Below are 27825 nucleotides of genomic sequence, written 5' to 3' on the forward strand. Positions count from 1 at the left end.
TAACCGGATAATCACTTAAAGCGGTCAAAAAGTGAGTTGGTCCTACATTCAAACATCCCGAGAGGCGAGAACAAGTTAGAAATGTTTAAACAAAAGTGTGCGTAAGAGAGATATACAAGCGATGTATATATAACTCAAAATTACACCTGTACTTCGATCTCTTCTTCTCTTCTGGACAATCTGCAATTTATTCGGAAGGTGCGTCTATATCAATTTCTTCATATGAATTTCTTCTTTTAGGATTAAATTATTCTGATCTTAACTTCATTTACTCTGTGTTTTCATGCAAATATAAGAATATGTATCAACTGTTTATGTTTTTCTTTCTTTAATCAGTAAAATTTTTATTTTCGTATGGGTATGTTAGATAGTTGAAAATTTGATTTCATTGCGTGTTTTTGATGTTGGGTTCTTTTGATTGTGTACTGAAAAGGGCTCTTTAATTGTGTTTAGATATAATAATTTGCAGTAGTTTGTTTCATACAGTATATACTTGAAGGAATCTGTCATTAGCGGTGATTGTTTTAACCATCTCCTCGTTTTTTTTGGCTGAAAAGTGAAAATGCGCGGATAGAGTGTGACCCTGTATTCACATAGATAAAATTATGTGTTAATAATTGGTGATTAGACACAGGGAAATTTGCAAAAATACCCGTCTTTTTAAACTTATAATATAAAATACGGTCGAAGTTGCAAATGAGGTTCTAATGCTGGTTGAAAACAGTTGCATATATGGTAACTGCAGTTGCAAACGAGGTTGCATATATGATTGCACCGTATTTTTGAAAAAAAATTGCAACTTGGTATTTTTGAGAAAGCCCTTAAAAAAATGACAGCTAGTTGTGTCTATCACTTGCTAGAAATCCCTTGATATACTTGAATAACTTTTGTCCTTGGAGCCTGAATGAGTGGTGAATAAATGTCTGATTTAAATGCTAGTCTGATGTTTTTGTTTATGGAATTATGGGTGTGTAAGATATGAAGAAATTGCATAAAAGAAGGATTCAATCCCCCCTTGTAATCGGTAAAAGAAAACAGGGACATCTTAAATTAATAGCGGGGGACTTATGGACTTTGTATGATTAGAGGGTGGCCATTACCATGGTTTTTGGTTCATGGGTTTTAATGTTTGGAAAATACTCTTCTTTTGTATATGCAAGAGATATGGTTTCTCAAACTTAAATTATTGTAATATTTTAATCAAATTTAAATTTTGTATGTGTATCTCAGATAATTATGTTTGCTTTTGAATATTCTGATGTTGATTTGGATATTAAAAACCTTGGGATATGACTTTGATCAGGAATTTGACTAAGGACAACCTTTTGGATGTTCACAACTGATCTCTGATTCTCTATAAGCTTTATGGCTAAAATTAAACCTCAAGCTCTACTGCAGCAAAGCAAGAAAAAGAAGGGGCCTAGAAATATTAGTGTGTCTACAGTTGTGCTCTATGGCGTACTTGTCGTTTTATTGGTGTTCTTCGTGTTAGCCTCATACAGACATGTGACTGAAAGGTTTGTGAATCTATTTTTGGTTGTATATTACAATTTTTGTTTTTGTAAAACAAAACTGGGTAACTATAACATGTTCAATCTTTTTCGCTTTTCCTCTTTTTAAACAATCCCTAAACTGTCACAATCTGTAAGATGTTTTTCGGTCAAGTAGTTTGGATTGCATATATTGAAACAAATGACAATGTATATTAAAACCCTCCATCTTTGGAGCTTGTTTATAAAACTTTGCAAGTTAATGCATATCAACAACTCTTGAAAAATAGCAAATAAAAAATTTCAGAGTAAAAAACTTGGGACATAAACTTGAAAAGTCAAGGAAACAATGTGTATATTACAATCGTAGCTTTGTTTTGCAAGCCATTTGGAGCATTGGACAGTGTGTCTGGGACTCAGAATTGCAACTATAACAGTCTATAAGTAATGTTGGCTATAAAATTAATTTACTGGAAGTATATAATCTGTAATGTTAACTATTTTGTTAAACCATACAGGGACTCCTGTTTTGCAGTTATCATTATGACTGCAATATGATAAGTTATGAACTCCTATTATTGCAACCCTGCCACCACATTATGATGATGTTATGACTTTTATTGTAGTTGTCAACTACTAGGTATAGTAATCTATTTATACAAATCACGTGCTCATTGTATGATAGTTTTTATATTTAATATATATATGTTGAATTGAATTTGCGGTAATATCAATAAGCAAACACATATTTCTAACATCTTATTGTGTGGTGCTATCCTTTATCAGTTCTCCTACTGTATTGTGGTACATCCAAGTCACCCTGCTAGATAGGTTACATTTGAAAGGCAATATTGATGTTAACATTTGAAGGATTCCAGCGTTACTCAAACAACCTAGCTTTAGTCCTGATTTCTGAAAAGCTGTAATTAGATATTTTTGAACTAAAAACCTGGCTATTTGTTTTGGCTTACAAGAATCTCTTTTTGACATTTGCCAAGGTCAAGGGTTCAGACAAAAGATGGTTTACCAATACGTAAGGTAAATATTTTTTTTGTTTCTCAATGATATATGCTCTTACGTCTTCATCAAGTCAATTGCCGCTGCTCATGCTTTTTCATTTTCATTTTCAAGAATTTAGGTGCTTATGGTGGTTCCAAGAAATCAGATTTTCCTAGATACGCAGTAAGAGTTTAGATATATTACGTAATTTGTATTATATATACATATAGTTGCTTGAAAAATGGCTCCTACCTGTAAACTGATTCTTGCAGTGTTTGTTTATTGTATTTTGTAATTTGAAATGCATCTTCCTTAATTCTTGAAAACAAATTTTATCATAGATGCTGCAATTATTGGAACAATATATCACCGAAACTGATTGACTATTAAAATAAGTACTTTTTCCAAATCTTTACTGTTACCTTTTTTTCCTGTGACTGATTAAGCTCTTTTTTTTTTTCAAGTTTCATAATTTTATCTTCTTAACTGTCTATCGTAATTTGACATAAACAGATTTTCAATACTTCTAAGGGTATGATCTCTGTGGAACTATACAAGGATGGTGTTCCTGATGTTGTTAATGAATTTATTGATGCTTGGTGAGTATGTCCATCTCTTTCATCTATGTTACAGTGAACCTAAAGTTAACTGTTTATGGGGAGTGCCTTGTCAGATATCAGCAAATTCTCTGTTTGAATTTCAAGTTGTTATTCTAGTTCTTTTTTAACTGACATTACTTCTCTTATTTGGAAGTTATAAATCTTCTAAACCTTTTTTTTTTAATGTGAAAAATCTGCTGAACTTAAAAAATGTTTTGTATGTACTCTGAAAGACCCTTCCAATAGAGAATAGAATGTTTCCGCTTCCAAGCATTCTGACCTTTTTTATCCACTATTTTCAATATAAATACGAGCTTGCCCTCATCTATTCAGTTAACAATGTTGCTACAGGTGCAGTATGCTAACATTTGTTATCTGACAATAGTGTGACTTAGTCTGATTAATCAAGTAAAGTCTATTAGTTGATTCATTGACCTTCTTTATAGCAGTATGATATGAGGAATATTTTCTGCAATTTATTATGGTTGATATGTTTTGAACACCAGGAGAGTGCAGATCATCCTTCAATAATACGTTGTGGTTGCAAGTATTGATAGATAATATGTTATGCTGATGTATATACATGTATATACTTACGAAGTGATTGTTCCCAAGATGAACTTTTGTTATTGTTAAACATCTATCATATAGAAGCTGATTGTATCTTCATTATGCAATATCCTTTGTGTACGATATTAAGCTCTTGGAGCAACCCAGGCCCTTTTACAGTAGATTGACATAAAGTCAAATATATTTTTCAGTCAGATGGGACAATTAAAAGGGATGCAATTTCACCGTGTAATCAAGAATTTTGTAATACAAGGTGGTGATTTTGACAATGAAATTACAGAAGAATGGACATCAAAGGGAAAACACTACGACCAACTGGATACAAGGTTTTTCTTATTCTCCTTACACCCACTGCTTTGATTAAAAACCTAGTATGGTGATCCTGATCTTTTTATTGGTATCTAGCGTGAAGCATGAAGCATTTATGATATGTACTTCTAAGGGAAAACGTGACAAAGAAGGGTTTGAGCTATTTATAACTACCGCCCCAATTCCGGATCTAAATAAGAAGCTTCACGTGTTTGGTCGTGTTATCAAAGGAGAAGACGTTGTTCAGGTGATAACTTAATCAAAAAATACCATTTCTTTCATAAATTTTCACCATTCCTTTGATGATGTACTCTGTAGTCTGATTTTTGATATGTTGTTCTATATGAGAAGGTAGAGGTCAACTTTGGCCTTTTAATGGTACTTGCAGTTAATATACAGTGTAACTTGTTGCTGGCTGTTTTGGTCAAAACAGGTTATGTGATTTGATGCATATGCAACACGGTCACCTGTTGAATACACAAGTGCCATGACAAAGCCTAGGATGCATGACGCTATGTTTAAGAAATTAGCCTACAGTTTTGCTAGTTCTATGTCTTGTTAATTGTTATACAGTATTTAGTTTATCTTGGGAATGCGTTAATATGCTATTACTGTTCGTCTCATCATGCTTGCAACGGATATGTTACTTTTGTACTTCAAAGTGGGAGGATGTAGACTCTAATGCTTGCAAATTGCAATATTTGTGAACGTTGCATGTCCTCTTTGGTAGATAAAAAGAATCAGCTTTGAACTTCATGTTATCATGGTTCTCGTGTTAATGAGTACTTTTGCTAATGCTGGTGCTTTTGGCTGCAATATGGTCTCAGGAAATTGAAGAAGTTGACACAGATGAACATTTTCGACCCAAATCTTGGATAGGGATCACTGATGTGACATTGGAGCGGAAGATCTAAAGCTTGTATTTGCATAGTCAGATTTATATATTGAGCAGGCATATACATATGGTATTCTATCTATTCTCAAAATTTACCAGTGTCCAGCATTTTTACTGTATTTGCACTACTGACAAGTATATGTAACAGTGTAGAACTTTTGAAGCAATTTCATTTGGTTTGAAAATTTATGTAGTTCAAATGTTAGCTTATATACGCTAATATGTATAAGTTTCTATTTTAACTTGTATTAACAAGTCTTCTAAATAAAAACCTACAAATAAAACATATTTACATATATCGTAAACATACTACTCCCGGTTTCGATGATAATTAATACATATTATATTTTATCATATCTTATTTGTTTGTTTGGTCTTGGTCTCATAAGTTTATACTTTTTCAGTCTCATTCTTTTTTTATTTCTTTATTGCAAAAAAGTTGTCCACGTTATGTTAATATGAATATGTTAAATTTGTTGGTTTTTTTAAAAAAACAGAAAAAAAAAATGATTAACATAATTTATATATTGCGATTGAACATATAATTTATTTATTATAATTAAATAAAATGGAGGCTCTAACAGAACAAGGAGATGGAATATATGATTGCTTCCACCAATGTTCATTAGAATTTTATTACACCACGGAATTATACTCTTTATTAATAATTGAAAAAAAAATTCACTCAAAACACCTATATTTAGGGTTAATCACTAATTAATTTGAACAATTAATCTAAAACGAATTCTATCAATTACATAAAATTTAAGTGTTTGGGACAGTGTATTTGCTAGTGCTGATATAAGTTACAAATTGACTGAGAAAACAAATATTGATTTAACTCAAAATTTATATATTCACTAATTATGCAATATATAGTACAATCATATTCGAATCAGCAAAACGTTATTCGAGAAAACTTCAGGCGATCACTTTCCCGAAAGCAAACGTTATTTTGGTCTTGAGAATTTTGGTAATACTTGCTATTGCAACTCTGTTTTTCAGAATCTCTTCGTTCTTTTGTTTATTACTTCCATTTTCTGATTTATTTTGAGTGGAATTGCGAAAAGTGTTGACTTTAATCTTGTTTGTTTGTTTAATCCTTGTGTTTTGTTTGGTTTCGGTGTTTTTGGCCATTTTTCGTGTTACAAATGAGACGTTTCATTGTTCGTTTCGCATACGACGAGGCAACTTGACCGATAACATAGCGGTGGAGGCCGATGATGGCGGCGACGGCGGTTTCAGGACGGGATCCAGTTTCAGAAAGGAAAGCACTAATTGTGCCTTAATTGAAGGCATAAATTGTGCCTCGTAATTGAGGCTCGTAATTGTGCCTCGGGGCGTTAATTTTGCCTCGTAATTGAGGGCGTTAATTGTGCCTATTTATTGAGGGCGTAAATTGTGCCTCTTTATTGAGAGCGTTAATTGTGCCTTAATTAAGGACATTAATATCTTATTATTATGCCTTAATTAAGAGCTTAATTGTCTCAATCATGAGTTATCATGATTGTGGGAATATTTTATTTAATCTGTTAAATATATCGACTTATATTCTTCTTGTTTCTCTTGTTTTATTATTTTCAGGATTCTTGGAAGAAGACCGGGTTTTCTTTTCGGACATTAAAGTTTTATTGTCTAAATTTCCCCGGTCATCTTGCATGTCCGACGGTTAGATAATAAGCTTTCTTGAATGAAAGAATTGTCACGGTGAATTGCCGATGCTCGTTGAGATTTATTCTCATTTTCAAAAAAAAAAAAAAAAAAATATTCGAATCAGCAAAACTGCAAATACAAGTCTGCTTCCTATCCAACGTATCCTTCTTAAATACATTTGAGTGGCTGTGCGCCTGTGCCCCCTCCCCTTACAGTGAACTGGCTATGCCCTCGTCTAAGTCTAATGAGCACAGTATTACAGGGGGAGCATGGCACAATAACATCTAAGTAAAATAATTAAACAAATTTTAGGAATTTAACATTTCTGACCGGCCAGTTGGCTTTGACTTGGGACTGGAATCACTTCAGCGCTGCAAGCCTCCTTTCCCACTTCAGTGCCACAAGCCTCCTTTCCCTTTCCCTTCTGCTGCTGCTGCTGCATTAGAATGTGTAGAGAGACAAGATGAAGAGAGAGAAAATAAGGAAGGAAGAGAAGAAAATAAGGAAGCACATATCTGATACCTCTTTATATTTTCGAGCAGTATGTGGAGAGCTTTTAGCCTGAGGGGATGCAGTAATTACAATGCTGGTCAAGCTATTATTAGGAAGATCTGGTTCACAAGGTGGCACAATTCTGCACAGTTCGTGAACATGTTCATTGCTCTGGTGCACAGGAAATTCTAGAATAGTTGAAGCAGAACAAGGAGGTAAGTGTGCGTTTTGATCTCCACAACCAATTCCGGCCGTCTTTACAGGCAAACAATTCAGTACAAGTGTACGTGCAGCGTCAGCAAGCTGCTGGCCAGAGATAGCTCCTTTAGGAATTTGCAAGAGTAGAGGTTTATTGATGAACAATTGCCTGAACAGTGACAGCATATCAATCCAAATACTTTAATGGCTGAATATGAACATCACCAAAACTCCAAAAGCAAGACATAATAATCAAAGAACACAGAAAATACGTAGGCTCACTTTTTTATTTTCTGAGAATTATTTCCAGAATCTTCATGCCACAAAACAGGTTCCTTTTTTAAGTCCCCAATTGTGACGGTCTGCAAGAAGTCAAGAAAAATCAGACTACCACTAAAGCAAACACTAGATTAACTTCAAGAAGTATACCCAGTTATATTACATTATTTTTATATTTTAATTAAATGTATGAAAAACAATAATAAAGGAATGAATTTTTAAAATAATAATATTAACCAATATTATAAATTACAAAATGATATATTTCACCAAAGAAACTTTTAAAATAATAACTTTAACTACTTGGTCAAAGCACCTAAAACGTGTCTAAAAAGTCGAGCGACGTAAAAAAGGGAGACAGCATTACACATAGACAAGCAGGCAGCTTCTAAATCTTTGGTGAGAACTGCTTGGAGGGTGCGCAGCTTACTATTCATACTAAATAGATCCAAGCCTACTCTAGTTAGATCCATTTTGTTTTAAAAAAAGATTGAAACACAGTTGAGGGGAGATATCTGGGACAGTGGGCTCATAGTACCTGCTAGCACAGGTATGCGCCTTGATGCTGAGACTCAGGCATTACTCAATAAAGAAGCAAGGGTTACAGACTATGATGTCCTATGTATAATAAATCGACAGTGGGCTCATAGTACCTGCTAGCACAGGTATGCGCCTTGATGCTGAGACTCAGGCATTACTCAATAAAGGTGCAAGGGTTACAGACTATGAAGTCCTATGTATAATAAATCGAATCTACTTTCCTTATCAAATTCAAATACAAAAAAGATGAAATAACATTAATTTTCGTAACCAAATAATTCTCAGCTCTAATAATAACACCGATAATGTCCTGTTTCTATTAATATTTTAAATACTGGGCTTCCAAAGCCATCTGTATTGCTCCCAAATACTTTCTTTCGGCTTTTTGAGCCATTATCCTGTATTAAATTGCCATGTAAGAGCATCTCCAACCCTACAAACCCCTTAGCTAAAAGTCTAAGTGGTCATACCAAGAATAAAAATTATAGATAATATGTATTGATTTCACCACTCCAATTGTACAAAACCCTTGTCTATAGTTATAGCCAACCTCTTGATGTTGGCTATATTTGTCGAACATCTAGAGATCTGTAGTGAAATATCACATCATATGTTGCCATTTTAAATAATATATTCTATTAATAACAACTTGAAATACTGGTAACATAATATTTTTAAGATATAGCCAACCATTATAGTCATTTCCATCATAGCACAATATCTTACAGATTCAACAAATTTTACACAATCTCTTATAGGTCCAATTTAGCCAACAGCCTCTAACCCATGTTCTTAAGCATTGCTTAGTTGATACTGCTTTGGTTTAAGTTGGTATGTGCAATTCTCACACAGGCCATACACCATAAAAAGTCTTCAAGTTACTAATTTTTTTGACCAAACATTACATACCCATGAAGTTGGCATGTGCAATTTTCAGATACACCACAAAAAGTAATCTCGAAAGTGCAATTTTCTTTACCAAACATATCGCATACATAGTATATATCCCACTTAAAAATAGCAAAACCTGATTTCTTTAAAACAATAGATTTGCATGAAGACCACACTTAAGGGAAAAATCATGACAAGTTGTGGAAGTTGATGAAAATATATAAGGAATGATAATTATGCAAAAATATGCATGAATTTACAGAAAATTGAAAGATTATAAAGCTGAGAAGATGGAGAAAAACATCACAACAAAAAGACACTGTGAACGTATGTGTGAAATAAGGGCCCAATCAAAAGTTCTAATAAAAGGTCCCTGCCCTGTCAAACCCAACCTCAAACCCCCTTCAATAAACACACACAACTCTTGAACCCTACCCTAGTCTAGTGTCTCTATAAAAGGTCAGTTTTTATGGCACAAATGAATGGGACTGCAAGAGTATATTGTTAAGGGATAGAAATAATTGGCTAAGATATCAAAGTTCTATTATGTAGGTATTAGGTAAGCAGATTATCAGGAACATTTTTTAAGTTACAGTAATAGAGTTGTCAAAGCTATTTCCTTCAGCCTCTGGGGGTGTAGCTGAATTGGAGAGCATTGGTTATTGACCAAAGTATTCGAGGTTCAATTCCTGTAGGCATGGAGAATTCCCTCACTTCAGATTAAAGAGCCGCCAGTGTGGTCTTACCGCGCAAGGAGTCCAATTTACATGTCACGTGTTGGGCCTAGGTGGTTTGGCGTGGTACCGGTTGGGCTGTCCGCAAAATACACCTTTTTTTTTAATTGACCACAGTTACTTCCTTCTAATTTACATAACGGTAGGGATAGCAGGAATTTGCTTAGCTTTAAGGTCATAATATCTCTATCTTCGAATTGTAATCTTTATTAGAGAGTCAAATATTACAAAATAGATAAATATATGATAAAGTATAGAATATTTAGGTGTCTCAAGACTCTCAACTGATTCTCTGCAGAGATGGGTTTTATAATTTATCCTTGTTTTGCACTATTTTTTGTAACATCGTCCTGCACCAATAGGTATCCTACAAACACAGATATGGTGTAATTTATGTATAACAACAAATCACTGGAAATCCATGTCCCTCGAGGAGGACAAAAGTTAACAGTTTTCATCGAAGGGTAACTAAGTCAAGTTGAAGAAACGCTGTGCTTAAATTGGTGAAAATCGATCAAAGCAGAACACATAAGCAATAATGTGAAGTTACACACGAAGCAGAAAATTGATAACTAGCTTCTTAGAAATAGCCCAGATCAGAACCAAGGGTTGAGAGATATATTATAATGAATCATTCTTTTATGATTTGCAAGGTTTGAATAATTTTTAAGCTGAACCACACGCCCCAATCAGCTCTAAGTAACAAAGTTAAATGTATTGTAATTGAAATGATATCAGAAGTCTATCCTTTATCACACAAACTCATATAAGAGTCATTTTAGATTTGCAATTTTGAACATAATGAGCTCATATGAAAATTGAACATAACGAGCTCAATTTTAAGGGAATAATGAACTTCAGCTTAGTGTAACAGTGAGCGTAATCATACCTTTCGTGGTAGCTTGACTCCAACAGGTGGGTGTGTAATATGCCTATGCTCATCTGGAAGTCTATAAATAGCACATCTGAAAGGAGGCAGTGTAAGAATATTAAAAAATGAGCGAGGATTTACCAACTCCATGCATATTGCAAGTAAAAACTTACATCACTTGAGTATTCATAATATCATCTATTCCTTCAACTGGCGATTTTGAAATAGGAACGCAGGGCAATCCATCACAAAGAGAGATATAACCATTCATCCCACCACTGAAAGCAGAGGAAATAGAACAAAAGGGTTCTGAATATAGTTTAAAGGTTCATCCTCATTAATCATTACAACATAGAACACCACAGATTATCAGTAAGAACACATTAAAATTATTGATAAGCAACGGCAATTCTAGCTACATATAACAATATAGTTGAGAATAGGATTAATTACAAATTACTGTGCAAACCAATCAAACTTTGGTGTTCTAGATTAAAATGGTAGATATGAGCAGCACATATACAATGACACGAGGCACACGGATGAACAGAGGTGACAAGGACCAATTTAGTTTCTCGCCAACAAGGTCAAATGATCAAGGCTATACACATTTTCACACATGTATACTGTCAGGTATTATTGACAAAGAGACGTAAAAAGCACTACTAGAGTTTGTCTTAGTAGCAGTGACATTAGTGTTACAAGACCCGGCCTATAAACTTAATTCCACCAGAACTATCGCTCTCCCCACTCTTGCTCAGCTCAAAAACTATGTCTTTCTCTACAAGTTTCTGACTGAATTCTGTTATCTTTCTAAATTTCTGACCTAATTGTCTCTCTTTCTGCATCTAAGCACCTGAAGCTATCTCAAATTCTACAATTCCCGCCTTGTTCTTCCTCTACTATAGAAAATCACAAAAATACACTGAAAACTATCTCAGGAAACGTTGATTCCTGGCAGATATATACAAAGGACATGCTAAGAATATGCACATGATGCCCAAAAGGTTTGTTCACGAAAAATGATAGAAGAAGAGATTGTCTGAAGCCTGTCTCAAATCATATAAGGTTATCACAGGAGTGTTTTGCTACAAAAAGGCCTCTTTAAAACAGAAAAAACCTACGGGTGGCTATAACAGTTCTTATTGTTAAAGCCTGCCGTAGTTGTGTGCAAAAAACCCTGTTAAAAGGACAGGGAAAATTTACACCTAACGAAATTGAACCCTAATTTCATGTAAGTACTTGGGTCTTCACAGATACAGTCTGGGGTTCTTCATGTAAACTCACTAAAGGTCTCTGTACATCTATCCCTACCTAGATCAGGTTTCCGATTGGGGCATATTGCGATGTTTGGTTTTAATTTTATACAAGTGAAAAAGAAATTAGTACCTAATCTCCGGATCAAGTTGCACTTTAAGTTGATTTCGCTCTTCAACAGTCAACTGCTTGCAATTATACTGATTAGAAGATATGAACGACGATAGAGGATGAGATGATGCAACAAAAAGCATGTCATGCATTGTACTGTTTCTTTTAACTTCTTCATCCTGCAATATTACAGCTCACTTGGTAAAGTACTCGTCTTTGACTTGAATAAGTTTGTATAAAGCCATTGATTTTATCATACCGTTAAAGTATGCTCAAGTTTTGCAACCTCGGCCAGAAGACGGGTTTCATCAATAAAACTTAATTTGGCAACACCCTACATAAGCAAGCAAAAACTCTTATAGTTGGTAACACAAGTGGAACGACAGCTTTCCAACAAGAACAGGCAAGACAAATCCAAAATGTAACATGAAGGATATGCACCTGCCAATCAAATCGCTTCCCGTTCAAATCCACTTCAAAATCTGATAGCAAACAACAAAATTACTATCAAGGCAAAGAACGTCAAGACAAACACAGCACGCCATCATCTGTTATATATAAACCTACCAGCTGGATAAAAATCAATAATAGGAGAATTTGGATCAGTCATCAAGTTCTGATACTCCCGAGGAAGTGCATGGGCACTGCAAGTGAATTAGGTTAAAATCACACATCTGAAAACCTGTTTAATGGGAAAAAGAGAGATTGGGAATCACCTGGCAGCAGGAAGAACCGCTAACAATTGATTGATGGGTTTGAATGGAGTACCTAGTTCAAAGCTTATATTCAGCTTCGCCAGTTCCCTCATTTCAGAAGCAAATGGTGCATAATGATAAGGATAAAACCTACACAACAAAAATTGATTAAATAATATTAAATTATAATGTGCTCTGCGGTCAAACACTTATGAAGATTGCCAAAAAGAAAACTGTAAATCCACAAACTAATATCGAAAAGCGCAACATAAATGCTTAAAATGATTCAGGAAAACATACCACTGCCACGAACAAACCCCTTTATAGTAATAATTCATTACCCAGCAAAGACCTTCGGTGTAACTCAATACCTATCAGTGAGCATCAGACATTGGTCAAATCAACATGTAGAAATTTGCACTGGTAAGATTTTTAACCATAAACAACAATCATGTAATATTTGGCTAAACAAGCAGTCTTGCAAAGTACCGTACCACTTAAAGTCAGTTTTTTTAGGCTTTTTGATAAGTACACAATAAAGTAAACATGTGTAATACATACACTGCGAACTCAATTTCAAAACCCCATTGTCAGCTTTATGTTAGTATAATGACTCTTTCTAAAAGCAAAAGATTCCATTATTTTGTTAAAGCCTTCGATGATCCAGAAATAAATGAAAAACGAGATACAGCACAGCTGGCATATAACACAATCATATTTTTCCTCCGGGTCCTCCACAATTATTTAGCTAATAAATCAAATGACCACATATGTGAAAATAACATCTCGATAATATACGTGCGGGAAATAAAAAAGAGAAAATGATGACAACAAGGGAAAGATTTCTCTCCTCTGTTACAGCAAGGTGACCACAAGGCTCAATACATGGAGGCAAAAAGCCCACAATTTTGGCAACATGGGTGTGCTTTATATGCTTCATATGAATTTTCTAACATATGTAACGCTAGCGAGTCTAAATCATTTGGCCACAACTGTGATGAAAGGGCACGTTGTGCAGTTAGGTGTGTTAATAACAACATTCCCTGCAAAGAATATGCGGTTGGAATATTTGTCAGTGCGACACTGTGACCATCATAAGCTAGTGCAGCTTGAGCTTGCTTTTTAACTGACTGCCACTACACAATAATATTAAAAAGCCTTACACCTTAAAATGCCAGATGAAAATAACCTACTTTCTTTCTAATTGTCATTTCCTTCTTAAGCATTACTGGATATTCAAGTTATGAGTTACAGTCAACACATGTCATATACTTGTATATCCCCACACACAAACACCAGTACAAATGATGTCGACAATTAAAGTGTCGTATCGATATACATAACTCATGTACGCCTGTAAAATCTTTTAATCCTCCCAGTAAAAATTATCTTGTCCAGCTATCTAAAAAACACTAACTTGTCCACTTTACACGCAAAATAAGGGTGGAAAGTGTCCAATATATGGAAGACAAAAACAAATGCTAGGCTAAAATATAACATAAACCATTAGCTTTCCAACTTTTTTGCACATAATAAAAAGATTAGGGGGGGGAAGCTAGAAAAAAGAACATATAATAAATGCCAACGAGCAACAACATGAAGTGGGGAAGAAAACAAACTATGGGATATAAACAGTCAGTGTCATACCAAACGTACACTGGTAAACCACCACAGTACGAATTAATCAGGAGTTTAAATATATCAGTGCTTTAATCACAATTTACTGTAAATTCAGGTTTTTGAGATTTCCAACTACTGGTCAAAATACAGAGTATCATAAGAATAAGAAGTATGCACCAGATAGTGTGAACAATCAACTACGTTAAGTTATCACTGGTCAAATTTAAATGAAAGAGAGAAAAAGCCTTAATCAACCTTACAAGAAACATAAGGTATAACTTTTGTCACAAAGTATAGCAAATCTACTTGTGCTATACTTTACAAAAGGGAACAAGAGTAAAGTAGATAAGAACCGCGAAAAACAATATATGAGTGCTCAGTCATCCTATTTAAAAGTAAAATCATTTGTGACATGTCAACAGAAATGATATGAACTCACAAGATTCTTTCGGATACTTTCACGTTGCTTCCGACCTTTTGCAGAAAACTTTTCGTCATAATACCTTTCTCTCCAACCTGCCTCTCCCAGTTTGACCTGCAACATGTAAACTAAAAAGGTAAATGAAAAATTTTAAACCACAATATACAAAACGAAACCCTTTCAAATATACAAAGTCGTGCAAAGTAAAGGGTATACAATACACACAGTTCACTGCACAAATCTCGCGTTAATTATTTTCTCTTTTCTCCCCATATTTTGTCATACATATAAATTAACACGATAGTCTTATAAGGAATATGGTTCAGTCATTCACCAAATATAACAAGGTGAATTACACCGGCTATTAACACAACTTGTTTGTAAGTCTTGCTGCTAGTTCCCAGTGTCACAATGCTTTGTTTATTATTGACATATATAAACGGATAACAGATGAGCAGAGAGTCCCTGTGGTACTAAATACATGGTAGCAAACCATCTAAAATGATCTAGCTTATACCTTGTCCTCCTGGGGATTCTCACAGTTAAAAGCATCAGATCCTTCACGGAGTATTCTCTTTATCTTTATTTCTAATTCTTCTTTATTGTCACATGCCTGAAAAGATAACTTCAGTCAGCCAGAAGGAAAGAAACACAAGGTAGCTGCAAGATTTTGTCAGTAATTCATTGTTGTTTTTTCTAATATACTACTGCATTTGAAAATTGAGATTCATTATAATTTAATTAGCAGATTATCTACGATGCCATGAGCCAACCATGTTCAGGGTGTCACACAATGGAATAACAATAATATAATCCAACTATATTCAAAGTTTGTTTCCTTGTCAAGGAGGCCATATAGCTTATAAAAAGAGACAGTCTCATGTATAACGTAATAGGTAATACATATATTTCTGATGTAGAATTCATATTTAGGTTCTGATACAAGTATACAACATAAGGCGTGAGTCATATGCAGCTTCGAGCAGAATAGTTCGACTTATCTTCTACTTTTTTTTTTTGCACAATTTCCTCGGAAATAACTTAGAAGATAAGGTACAACATATAACTTGGTATAGTTTGCATACTGAGAGAATCTCCAACAAGGTTGCGCAAAGACTCCAACCAGGTGACATGATTATATTTTAGGGGGAAATCTTATCTCGCTAAATAGGTTCAGAGAGGGCACATGACTCTCTACTGGCTACTTACAGAAATAATCACATAGAAAGTAGATTGGCTAACATGGTTGGAGTACAACAAGACTTTGATTAGCTAATTTTGCTAGCAAATAATTATTTATTATCAATAGAGTCAACTAGTAATTTTCACTAGAGATGCTTTAGATAATCGCACAAATTTAAGCACTGTGTTCTCAAGTTATGTTTGGTTAGGTTGAATGGACTGGAATGGAATAAAATGAGTTAAATGCAAAGGAAATAATAGGGCTAAAAGGAAAGACTTGCAAAAAAAAAAAAAAAGAGTGGGTGCGAAATTTCTATGATGGATTTGGGTAGAGAATGGAGCATTCCTTCAAAAGGTGGAGGGTTTGAACTCTAGTTAAGGGTGATAGGAATGGAATGGTTAAAGCAATGCAAATTTAAAATATTTAGCTATATTATAGTTCAAATTTCATTCTATTCAATCCATTTACATTCACCCCAACCAAACACAACATTAATGTTTTACAATTAAATTATTAAATTATAATCTAAGCCCAAAAAATAAAAAAAAAATCAAAAGAATTGATACATTGACTGAATTAGTTATGGCTACACCAAAGTGTGTGTGTGTTGAAGATAAGGACATACTTCTTTCATAGGATTACTCTCTCCTTCAACAGTAGCAACACCTACTGAAGACCCTGACGACAAACGTGCAGCTTTTGTGGGACGCTCATGTACTGGCATATCAGCATATGGTGCAGGTGAAACACCCGAGGTTAGGCCAGAACCATGAAATCTAGCCACTGGTACCATGTCAGGTTGGAGTGGTGGATCAGCATCATCTCCTTTATCTGTTTGAACATGAGCTTTATCACGCTTGATTCTCTTAGCTAGCCTCTGGAATAGCAAATGTGAAAACAAGATTATACATCAAAAATCTCCATTTTAGTTGTCGAAAACATAGATGTGATCGCCTAAAACAATAAAAGATATATTCTAAATGCACTTGGTTAAATTATATGCTTATTTGATGATCATCAAGTTCAAATCATCTGCTTATTGGCCTGTATAATAACCTCCACAAGATAATACCTAAATTGAATCAAGGAATCATGGTATAAATCCAGTTTATAAGGAAAAAATAACCTGATGCAGCCGAGCCCGTTTTTCAAATATTTTTTGTTCGTATGTTCCAACAGTCTGAATGAAACGCTCTACCCTGCTAAGGTCCAGCTGAGATAAGATATCAATGAAACTATGAGAAAAGAATTTGTTTTATTTATAAGAATGGGTTAAGTTCAGACACTTTTAAGATTATCATTTGTCAACTTGCATACCTTATGTCCATCGGTCAAATAACCCCCTAAATCCTCAAATTTTCTTTTGTACACAGCCAAGAGCAGATCGATTGCACCCTTGGTATAAGAAATAAAAAACAACAATTAATAGGGTAATATGTATTAAAAATCTTATGTACTGAGAACATATACTACACCTTTGAATAGTTGAAAAAAATGTGAAAATATGCACAGAACAAAACAACTAGGAATTGAGAGGCTAAGCTGGTTTCCCATCTTGTCCCCAGACCAAATTTGTACCACCATAAGAATTATATCAATCAACATTCCAGAACTTATAAATCAACATTATCTTGTGAAATTCAAGTCAATCACGACTCCTATTCTGATCAACTTGTTACCGTCCTGCCTCAGGAAGTTTACGTGTCTCGGTATATAAGATTGGAAAAAAGATAGAAGAAGCATAATATAGCATATATTGATGACCATGTAAGAATAAGCTAAGCACCACTAATACCTGCCATATTCCGAAAGTTAAAAATCTACTGATAAGCCAGCCAGAGAAAAAAAGAATATAACAATTGGCATATATGTTCATTTCATCTCCAACTATGACTGTACACCAATTATGTAGTAGGGCCATCAAAAGCAATTTATACGGTGAACATCCCCAAATCTCTACCCAATTAAACAGAGAGTTCCAGAAGTTCAGTCAAAAATTCCAAATGGCGTGCGATTTAAGAGCATATAATACAACATTTGACAGACCTCACGTATATCTAGCGTGGGCATATTCGGTAAAAAATCATTGCCAACAAAGAAGCACATGAGGATGAAATCATCAATAATGCGCTCAAAGTCTATCTTGATATGTCTACCAAGGATCTTAGTCTCGTATTCCAAGTAATCCCGAAGTGTCCAGATGTTGAGAAACTGCAAAAATAAAGGTACGTCTAAGAAAGTATACTATAATACTATATCACCAAGAGAGTATCGCTCAAGATTTAATATTACTGTAAAAGGAGGCAGAAACAAACCAGGAAAGGCTTTTTAGGCACTACATAAGACTCCTCTGCCTTCCTTTTTGCCTTACCATCACAATCCGCTGCAAAATGACCCAACTGACCGCAGATAAAACATTTGTCCTTCTGTGCTTGATCGTCCAACACCTGACAAATAATTTATGAGGAGAGAAAATGGGTTAATTGATTAGATCAGAGGAGATACAAATATCAACTACATATTGCAGTACACAGTATAAATGTTTCGCTACGATAAAACCCATCTTTAAAAGTCAACCTGCATTACCGTTTGCACAATGTTAAATGAAACACGGTTCGACTCCATATGGGGTACGAAAACAGACGCGTGATGAGTGAATCGGGAACATACAGGGATGATAGAACATTCCCTGATGATGATTCTTTTTTAAACAAAATATTTATATGACAAATTTTTTTATTTTAAATATTAACCTATACTAACATAAGAGATATATAAAATTAACATATTATCCTATACTAACTTGAGTAATAATAGTAAAAGAGTTCAATGGTCTTTTTTTAGTTAAAAACTACAAGTGGCAGACTACTATATATAGCCTTGTAACATTACATTTCATGTTATGTTGTATTTCAATATCAGAAAATGGAATATTATTCCACCACTGCTTTTCTCTCCGGCTCTAAATGAATTCTCTCTTTCAAACCTATCTTTGTATTGCAAGTTATGTGTTCTTCCACATTTCTGGTCTCATTCTCTCTAATTCTGCATCTAAACACTCAAATCTATCTCTAAATCTTTGCAATTGCTTTGTTCTTATCAAAACCAGGAACTGGTAAAATAGCTTCAAAATGCGTTAGGAACTCACTGATTCCTAACAGATTGACATCAGAGCTCATATTCTCGATCAACTACTGCTTCAACAGTGTTGTGCTATTAGAAACGAGGTGAACGATGCATCAAGTGTTGAAATCGCATGAGTCGTCTCAGATTATGTCAAAAATAACTCAGGTCAACGGCTTCTGCTTCTGTATCTACCAGCTTATATCTGTATCATTTGTCTTTGGATCTCTGTTGAATTCAAGTAAATTTAAGTTGATTTTTCCCGTATTTAGTAGTAGACACTATACACGTGTGTTTTTATAGAGAAAAGTACAAAAATAGTTGTTATTAGGTTGTTGGTGCTTGCTATGTGTGATTTGGTTGCATTCTGTGTTTGTTTGAGATTTGGAGAAGTGAACTCTGTTGTGCAGTTAAACTGCTTGAGAAATGGTTTGTGAGAAGTTGTGGAAATTTTGTTTTCATCTCAAGTTTGAGTTGCTTGTGGTAGAGGTATTAATGTCTGGAGAATCTGTGCCATTGAATTGGTGAATATTCATAGTAGACAGAATATTGAAAGATGAGTAGCTAAGACATCTCAGCAAGGCATATTAAGAATGGTGCAACAGGACTTCCATTTTTACATGGAAGGATCTAATGAAAAGTTTAGGAAATTACAAGAGGAGATTAGAAAACTGTTGCCAGGAATGAGTATGCTGATGAAATCACAATGACCAAGAGAAGAGGATTAGGTGGACAGTGGACGAGAACTGATAGAAGAGATCCCTTTTGATGCAGCTCAAATGAGGAACAGAGCTTCAAAGACAAGAGGTATAGAAATGAAAATAAGACCAAAAGCCTAAGGATTCTTTATAGTAAATAAAGATAAGAGTAGTTTATAGCATAGTTACACGGAAACGGGTACGCTGCCACGTATCCCGAACCAGTTCGTCCGAATCGGAACACGGGTCGTTTCCGTCCCAGATCGCCCTAATTCGCGTTTGGTTCGTCAATTTCGGCGATCTACACAAACTCCGGCGAGACGACACCTAATTCCGACGACACAAAGAATCCACGGCGTTACTTCATGTTGTACTGTACAACATACTGATTAAAGAAAGAAGAAGAAACGAATGATTAAAGGAGGAAGAAGAAAGAGATGAAGAGGAGGACTGTATATATCTGTTGTGTATACGCACGCGGCTGCTTGATTTTTAGGTTGTTAGAATGATTAGGGTTATGCGTGGAATTCACTTAAATGTGGGCTTGCAGGCCCAAAATCTCTTTTTCTCAAAGCCCGTTAACATGAATGTATGTATGTCATATTTAATGGTTTCTTAAACACAAAAACCAAATTACGTATATAATCTGCCACTAAAATATTTAGAAAAATCAACAATATTAGAGTCAATAACTTTTAATAAATTATTATATTAAAATTTAATATATCTGTATATATATTTTACTTCTGTGATATAATATAACATGTTAATAATACAATATAACATGAATTTAAAATCATGATAAGACCATTCCTATTTACTCCAATTGACTCTAATTTCAATTACTGGTTAACGCAATCATTAAAGTTTGAGTGCCCAGTTGTCTTCTAATTTCAGTTACTAGTTATTAATGTCAAATTATATCAAAAATTTATATTCGTATGTGATATCTCGTATCCATACGTTCCGTCGTACCCATACGTTCCCTCGTACCCGTCCGTTCCCTCGTACCGGAAACAATCAAAGCAATGTTCCACGTATCCGAATTCGTACCTCGTTTCGTATCGAACCGCGTCCTATGTAACTATGGTTTATAGCATCTAAAACAGAATGTTCACTTGTTAAAGGAGGGAGGGGATGCCATAGGTGAAGAGTATTTCTCTATCTTTGAGGTAAATGCTACTGAAAAGTCTAAGGATTCTTTGAAGTAAATGAAGATAAGAGTAGTTATGCACATGTCTGGTCCCCAGGTCTTGGTACAAGTCTTTTATGGTGGGAAGAAACAGAGTTACATGGCAACAGTTCACTCAAGCCTTTGTTGCTAGGTTTGGAGAAATAGAAACCGAGCTAGTGCTTGACAAGTTCAAAAAATCACAGAAAACATCTACTGTAGAGATATAATTTGATGAGGTCAAGTGACACCTGTTGATCAAAATTCCAAGCCTTACCTCAGCATTCTTCTTGAAGAATTTATAGGATGATTGCATAGTAATATGAGTATAATCAGACTACTAAACCAGCCACATTGGGACATTGGAAAAAGCCCTGAAGCTGGCAAGATTCTAAGAGCATTCATTAGGTAGCCAGCTAAAGAAAGTAATTACCCTAAGTTTGGATTCTCTAAGCCAACAGCTTACAAGGGTAGTACTGAAACAAATATTACCAGTACAAACAAAGCTACACTGTTAGCCCCATTTAAGTCAAGTGAAGTTAACAGCGAAACCTAAAACTTTGACATATAGTCAAAGGGAAGGGAGGAGAAAGAAAGAACTTTGCTTCTATTGCGAAGAATTTAAGATTTTCATAGATGGAGGAAGCAGCTTCGATCGAGTTATGTCACAGCTTACAATTGCAAAAACAGGATCCGTGGTAATTAAGGTTCCTAATAGTAACTACCTTGACAAGTACAACTGCATGTTATTAGTTAAAATGGCACTGGAAAAATAGAGAATCTAGTACTAAAGCTCATGTAGGTGAAAAGTAATATTAGGTGTGGACTGTGGAGTGGAGGCTCTCTTACCTAAATCATTTAAGGTGCAATTGTCAAACTCAAACCTTGCAAGGGGAGGCTAATTCACGAAGGCCAACAACTACAACTTAGTAGCTACTTTTAAAAAAAAAAACGAAAATCCACCCAACCCAAACCCTTCTGGCCTATTTATACTCCAAATATGACAGCACAAATTACACTAAGAACTGTGAATAATGCCAATAGTCTCAAATGCAAACTGATAAATATATTAATTATCAATAAACACTCACTTCTCTGAGGATAGAAAAATGAACTTCATGGGTAGCCAAAGCCAACATGATTAGATCAGCATCCTGTTATTCGGCATCAATAATATAATCAGTTACTAATCATATCAACAGCAGATAACACCATAATAATACAAAAAAAAGTACACTGAACCAGCTAAACATACCAAACCATATAGGCAGTGACATGTATTCGGATTAAATCCTGGAAGATTCCTCTGAAGACGAATATAAGACATAATCTTGTGTTCCCCTTCACCGGGAACATTTGCATCAGAAAGTATAACCTTCAATAAAATTTACTATTATTAAATAGCAGAGTAGACACGGAAAAATCTAACAAAAACAGATCCAACTCCAGACATCTATGCCAATATACAAGGACCTCGACTTCTCACACTAATCAGTGTTTGGCATGAGCAACAAATATTCTATGATATTGCTAATTAAAAATAAAATATAAAATCTAATGCTAAAAGAAGTTTGCATTATGTTACAAATTCCTGTGAAACAATAGAAATGCAGGTTTCACGAATTCCGCAACCAATTATAGTTTATAAGAGACTTCTCATAAAAAATGCGAGGACTGCTGAAGAATGAATAAGATCAATCTTATATGATCTTCTATTAAGTGCATAATACAGATATAACGAGGAAATGCTGAAGATAATAGACTTGATCATACATATGGAGATAACATATATCGTGGAAGATGATGATCTGATCAAATCCCCCTGTCAGGGAAGAGTATCCCTTTTTCTATTAGTAGTTTCCTCTTTTGGTATATTTAAGCATCAGCTGAACTAGCCTTCTAGGCATTGGGAAATAAAGCCGTGTGAGTTACCTCTTGTTTATGCTTTTCTTTTCATCTTCATTCTAACATATAAGGCTTATATAGTAATTGCATAGTTAAACTGGAATAAAGAGGTTTCAGGTTTATGGATTACTAATACCTTGATAGCTTTCCACCCTGGATCATTATTTAACCTAAGGTGGACATAGTACTGCAGAGCAGTTGACAAAACAGCCATAAATTCGGTCCCTGGAGTGATAATATTAGAATCAAAAACTTGTGATTCCTCTTTTGGAGGAAGCTTTCTGCCTTGCTTCTCAAATTCCTCCCGCAACCTGTCTTCTTCGGCTGCCTAAAGAAAAGAGTCAGCGGCAGAACTAGGTGCTGATTTGCAAGGTACAGCAGAAATTACAAAAACAACATATACTCACTGCCTTTGCTGCATCTTTGGCTGCTCTAAAACGTCTAGATCGTTGCTGATTCATTTTAGCTCTTGGAGCAACACCATCTGCGACAAATTATAAGTAATCACAGTAAGAACACAGAGACTTAATAACCTTCCACCAAACACAAAGATATAATAAAAACTCTCCACCCACCTATAGCCAAGAATAGCAGTTTTCGAGGTCGAACAATCGAAAAAAGCCTATCAACGTATTCAAAAATGCGCCGAAACACCTCATTGAAAGTTTTTGGAGAAGTCTGCAAAGTGGTAAAATGAAGATTAAACAAAATGCTAATGTTTAAATCTGATAACTGCAACACAATATATCCATAAGACCGAACAAACACACAATACAAATAAAGAATTCCATGTAAATTTTACAAAAAAGGATCATAAGCCCGTGCAACTCTATTGAGTATCAAACTTTACTGTGTAACAAATCATCTGACCTTCAATTATCAATTAACACCAACAACAATAAAGTTATGCTTTATATAACGACGTACAAACTCGAAACCGCAGCTCTGTGCACTCACATATTTTAGATAAAACAATACTCTATATTTTTTGTTTATTCTCATTTCCCAAACAATACAACTAATTTGTTTCTTCTTCTTGCTAACACAACTTAGCTTACTAATTCGACAACCTCGAAACACCAAAAACCGTAACAATTTAACCACCAAACACTCAAACAGATATCAACAAATACGAAAGCTGAGAGAAAAAGAAAGCGAGATTCTTACGCCGAATTCGGGATGAAAACAGGGATGAATGATATTATTCATGTCGAGATAGAGATTGTCGTATTCAATTCCGTTGGGATTAGGCTTGGTTGTATCGACGGGAAAACTAACACCGGAGATATTAACCGGCTGTTCTTCGATTGCATTGACAATACACATCGGATATTTGGTGGCTAACCATCGGTAAAACGCCGGAACTCCCATCGGAATAGTCTATTACAAGTTGTGTATTAGATATCAGCGGGGAAGGTTAAACCCTAGCTCCGCGTGGAGTATGAATGTTATGTATAGATAGATAAACCCTAATTCAGAATCCACCACCTGTTTTAAGTGAATTTTAATTACAGTCCATGTGGCCTGTTCAAATTTTGTTACTGTACTACAGTAGTCCAGTGATGGGAAACAAAGTCAGTGGTGGGAGTTTTAAGTCAAGAACAGTGTTGTAAAAAGCGGGAATCAGACTTAATCGGTGAAGTTACGGAACAAGGATTAATCGGGGATTAATTGAATTGTTCGGGGATTAATCGGATTGATCGGTGATTAATCGGAGATTTAATCAGTTCGGCGAGTTATGGAACAGGAATTAATCGGTGATTAATCACCGACTTATAGAACAGAGGTTAAGAATCAATTATTCATATTGTTTGTATATAAAGTTGTTTGTATATAAAATCAAGAAGCATTTGTAAAAATTTAAGATTCCCAACTTTTGTTTGTTAACTTTTTTCTCCAACACTTTAATTACTTATAAATCTAAGCACTTATTTAATAAGTTCTTATATTTTTAAAAATATATATTATTAGAAATTTTAACAATAAATATTAAATAGATGATCACATTTGTTATTGGATAAAGAATAAGGATTTATTTTTAAAAAAATTATATATTTTTCTCGATAAACAAGTCTTTATTTCTGAAAAATAAGGGGCTGTTTGGTTCGATCTAAGAAAACGGAATGGAATTCAGAAAGAGAAATGAAGTGAAAGGAAATGAATGATGCTGAATTGTATTACTTGTTTGGTTTTGATCCGGAAACAGAATGAAAAATTATATGATTATCCCTAATTTGATTTTTAAATATTAAATAAAATCTCAAGAGTAAAATATATTTATGTTTATAATTTGACATATTTTATTATTTAAAAATTTCTTTAATTTTATAAATGATATTAAAATTATTTTTAATATGTAAAAAATATATTAAAATTTATTTTTGATCATCAAAAATATTTTACATATTGTTTTTTAATATTAGTGATTTCTAAAACAAATTATAAATGAAAATTAAAAAAAAAAAAGAATCAGGAAAGAGAACAGGAATACCTGATGGGGGGTGGGGAATGGATTATGAGACATTTGAGGTAAACCTAAAACTAAAGAGAATGACAAACTTCATGAAACAAACAACAACAAAAGAAATGAAACTGGTTGTTTTCCTTTCCCGTTCTTAGTTACCCCTAATCAAACGGCCCCTAAAATTAGTCAAACGACATCTTTGTATGGTTTATAATCGCATTAACGGGGTGTTAGGGTAAGTTTGTTCTCAAAATTTAGGGATTTGATTTTTCTCAAAAATGTATATTTTTATAATTATTTTGGATATAAATGTTAAAAAGATGTTTTATATCGATATTTAGCAAAAATGATTACGGATTTTTTATTCCAAGAAAAAGTAGATTCATAAGCTTTATCTAGAAATAAATCCTTATTTCTAAAAAATAATATTAGCTAAACGGCTACTATGTACTATTAGCATGATAATGAATGCATCATCACTAAAATAAATTATATTTTATGAAAATTTAAATTTGTAATAAGATAATAAAAAATTATAAAAGGATGGTTATTTATTTATAAATAAAATGGATTAAAAACTTAATGTATATATGATTTCGAATTGAATAAAAATCATGGATTTTATTCGGCTACTCAAGAAGATCATTTTATATAAAATAATATGAGGCCTATTATTTTACACTAACTATGAGAAAGATTGTATAAGGGGGGTTTGAATACAATCTTTTAAAAAAATCAAAAGATTCAAGAACACAACACAAACAAGATAGTTGATCAGTAATAACACCAAGTATTAAAAATATGGGTGTATTGAATGATCCACCCGTGAGATTTATATTGAAAAATCTGTAGATTGTTTACAATTCGCACAGCTGCAGGTTCAACACTCAAACTTTTTCAACACTTAAGATTTTCTAATGTATTTGAACAAGTTCAACTAATGCTACTAACTTGGTTATATACTCCAAGTTTACAAAGTTAACTAGAATACAAAAGTTGCACTCTAAACTAAACTTTGCCGCACATATTTGTATTATGCATGTCTTCTGAGATTTCTTCATCTTTGACCATCTTCTTGATTTGATCCAGATTGCATTGCACAAGATAAGTATGTTTCTGCTTCTTCTTTATATTCTCAAATGGACTTCCATGTCTAAATTAATGTAATCGATCCATGTGACTTGTCAGAATTAAGCTCTAATCACTTTCAACGGCTGTTTGCTTCATCTGTTGAAAGCTGCTTCATCCATCGAATGATTTACAAACTTTATCGCTCGAACACTGTACCGGCTTTAGCAGTTGAAAACTTGATCTTCATCCATCGAATATAGTACAGCCTTCATCAGTTGAATTACTGTAATTCATCCGTTGAAAATTATTCACTTAGACAAAATTACATGGCATTGGATGTTTACAATTATCCATCCTATTTTATCCATCCGTTGATGATTCTCAAGATAAACAAATAACAATTACAACTGATAAAATGATAAAACGATAAAGATTCTAATTGAACAAGTTGCAAAGTGTTTATGTTATCATCAAACTTATTGATTCCTAACATGACCTAATGTAAGGGGTTATATGAGTGCTCACATTCGGAATCGTATTTTATCTAAGTTTAATTTTTCTATTATATTTAGAGCATTTATAAACGGACATAGACATGTATTGTATTTTATAGCAAGAAGTAAGTTTTTAAATAAAATATCACATGAAAAATGAAACAGCTAGCCAAAAAATTGACTTAAAATTTCTGAAATAAATTTAAGAGAAAAATAATTTAAATTATTTGAAATAATCACTTATATTTAAAAAAAATTATGACTGAGAAACACATACACCTGCCTATTATCATTATAAAAATGTAAATTAAACAAAAATTATATATACGAAAGTATAGAAATGTGTCGGATAAAATCGAGTCGAATACATGTGAATGATAGGAGTTCAAAATATTAATATCTATTTGAACTTGGTGCAGATTGAAATTAAGATTTGCACATTTATAAATTTATTTGAAATATTTGTATATATATTTTAAATCAATTTGATCCGAATGAATATCGAAATACTCATTTGAATATATTAAAATCCAAACATGTTATAATTACCTTTTAGATAATAAAAACTTGAATAACTGGGGGTGAAGAGCTTTCTTAACTAATTTTGAAGAAAAAGCCCGAAATAACCACAGGCTGAACAGGTATCCTAAATACCCAACCGAACATGCATTTTGGACATGCGCTTAGAACAAATATGCATTTGACAACTACGAATGTCATATACGCTTTTCTCATCTAGTCGCGCACGCGCATCTAGCGGGTGCGATGACTAATTTCATTTTCTTTTTCACTAGTACAGGCACTCAGAACATGCGAAGACTCCGTATACATTTTTTTTTTTGACAAATATGGCTTATAGCCTTACAAGTAAGTATCTGTTCTCAGAAATCTCGGGTTGAGTCAGGGTCAAACCCAGGACCTTGGACGACAGAGGATAAGCTCTTAACCACTGAGTTATCCAACCGTGCTCAAGATTCCGTATACTCATTTGGGCGCTGCGAGTTCGAGCAATTATTTGGTTTATGCACGTAATTAATTGATGCCTCTTGAGTACACGCACGATGCGAACCCTTTTATTGTGACTAGCACATA

At 34.0% G+C, this 27825-nt stretch overlaps 2 protein-coding genes across 5 annotated transcripts; one reads left to right on the top strand and one right to left on the bottom strand.

Moving 5' to 3' along the window:
- Positions 1-58: 58 nt before the first annotated feature.
- LOC108208004 (peptidyl-prolyl cis-trans isomerase CYP21-4) lies at positions 59-5110 on the top strand. Of its 2 annotated transcripts, none has more exons than XM_017378469.2 (8): positions 59-198; positions 1304-1517; positions 2489-2528; positions 2622-2672; positions 3003-3088; positions 3850-3984; positions 4064-4214; positions 4795-5110. In XM_017378469.2, the coding sequence occupies exons 2-8, from the start codon at positions 1366-1368 to the stop codon at positions 4879-4881; spliced, it is 702 nt and encodes a 233-aa protein (XP_017233958.1). In that variant the 5' UTR covers positions 59-198; positions 1304-1365; the 3' UTR covers positions 4882-5110. The 2 variants fall into 2 exon arrangements, with proteins under 2 accessions (XP_017233958.1, XP_063943264.1); XM_064087194.1 differs by having other exon boundaries at positions 2495-2528.
- A 1451-nt stretch (positions 5111-6561) lies between these two features.
- On the bottom strand, positions 6562-24209 carry LOC108209348 (5'-3' exoribonuclease 3). Of its 3 annotated transcripts, none has more exons than XM_017380197.2 (24): positions 23872-24209; positions 23280-23382; positions 23112-23188; positions 22841-23032; positions 22055-22174; positions 21891-21953; positions 18123-18254; positions 17854-18018; positions 17125-17202; positions 16934-17020; positions 16433-16684; positions 15142-15237; positions 14643-14738; positions 12884-12954; positions 12605-12733; positions 12456-12532; positions 12330-12370; positions 12148-12222; positions 11910-12067; positions 10694-10798; positions 10539-10614; positions 7488-7567; positions 7038-7374; positions 6562-6951 (listed from the first exon to the last, which is right to left on the bottom strand). In XM_017380197.2, the coding sequence occupies exons 1-24, from the start codon at positions 24073-24075 to the stop codon at positions 6832-6834; spliced, it is 2934 nt and encodes a 977-aa protein (XP_017235686.1). In that variant the 5' UTR covers positions 24076-24209; the 3' UTR covers positions 6562-6831. The 3 variants fall into 3 exon arrangements, with proteins under 3 accessions (XP_017235686.1, XP_017235687.1, XP_063943262.1); XM_017380198.2 differs by having other exon boundaries at positions 6562-6948; positions 23872-24185; XM_064087192.1 differs by having other exon boundaries at positions 6642-6945; positions 23872-24185.
- Positions 24210-27825: the final 3616 nt, after the last annotated feature.

Source organism: Daucus carota, chromosome 2 (genome assembly GCF_001625215.2).
Source record: "Daucus carota subsp. sativus chromosome 2, DH1 v3.0, whole genome shotgun sequence".
Taxonomy (NCBI): domain Eukaryota; kingdom Viridiplantae; phylum Streptophyta; class Magnoliopsida; order Apiales; family Apiaceae; genus Daucus; species Daucus carota.

What these genes read in the sequence shown, in the direction of transcription:
- LOC108208004 (XM_017378469.2), top strand. Translation starts at nt 1,366, where the DNA reads ATGGCTAAAATTAAACCTCAAGCTCTACTGCAGCAAAGCAAGAAAAAG. An exon ending in AATGAATTTATTGATGCTTG is followed by an intron (nt 3,089 to 3,849) that starts GTGAGTATGTCC and finishes TATATTTTTCAG; the next exon opens with TCAGATGGGACAATTAAAAG. An exon ending in TACGACCAACTGGATACAAG is followed by an intron (nt 3,985 to 4,063) that starts GTTTTTCTTATT and finishes ATTGGTATCTAG; the next exon opens with CGTGAAGCATGAAGCATTTA.
- LOC108209348 (XM_017380197.2), bottom strand. Translation starts at nt 24,075, where the DNA reads ATGGGAGTTCCGGCGTTTTACCGATGGTTAGCCACCAAATATCCGATG. An exon ending in ATTATGAATACTCAAGTGAT is followed by an intron (nt 10,615 to 10,693) that starts GTAAGTTTTTAC and finishes GCCTCCTTTCAG; the next exon opens with ATGTGCTATTTATAGACTTC. An exon ending in GAGTCAAGCTACCACGAAAG is followed by an intron (nt 7,568 to 10,538) that starts GTATGATTACGC and finishes GACTTCTTGCAG; the next exon opens with ACCGTCACAATTGGGGACTT.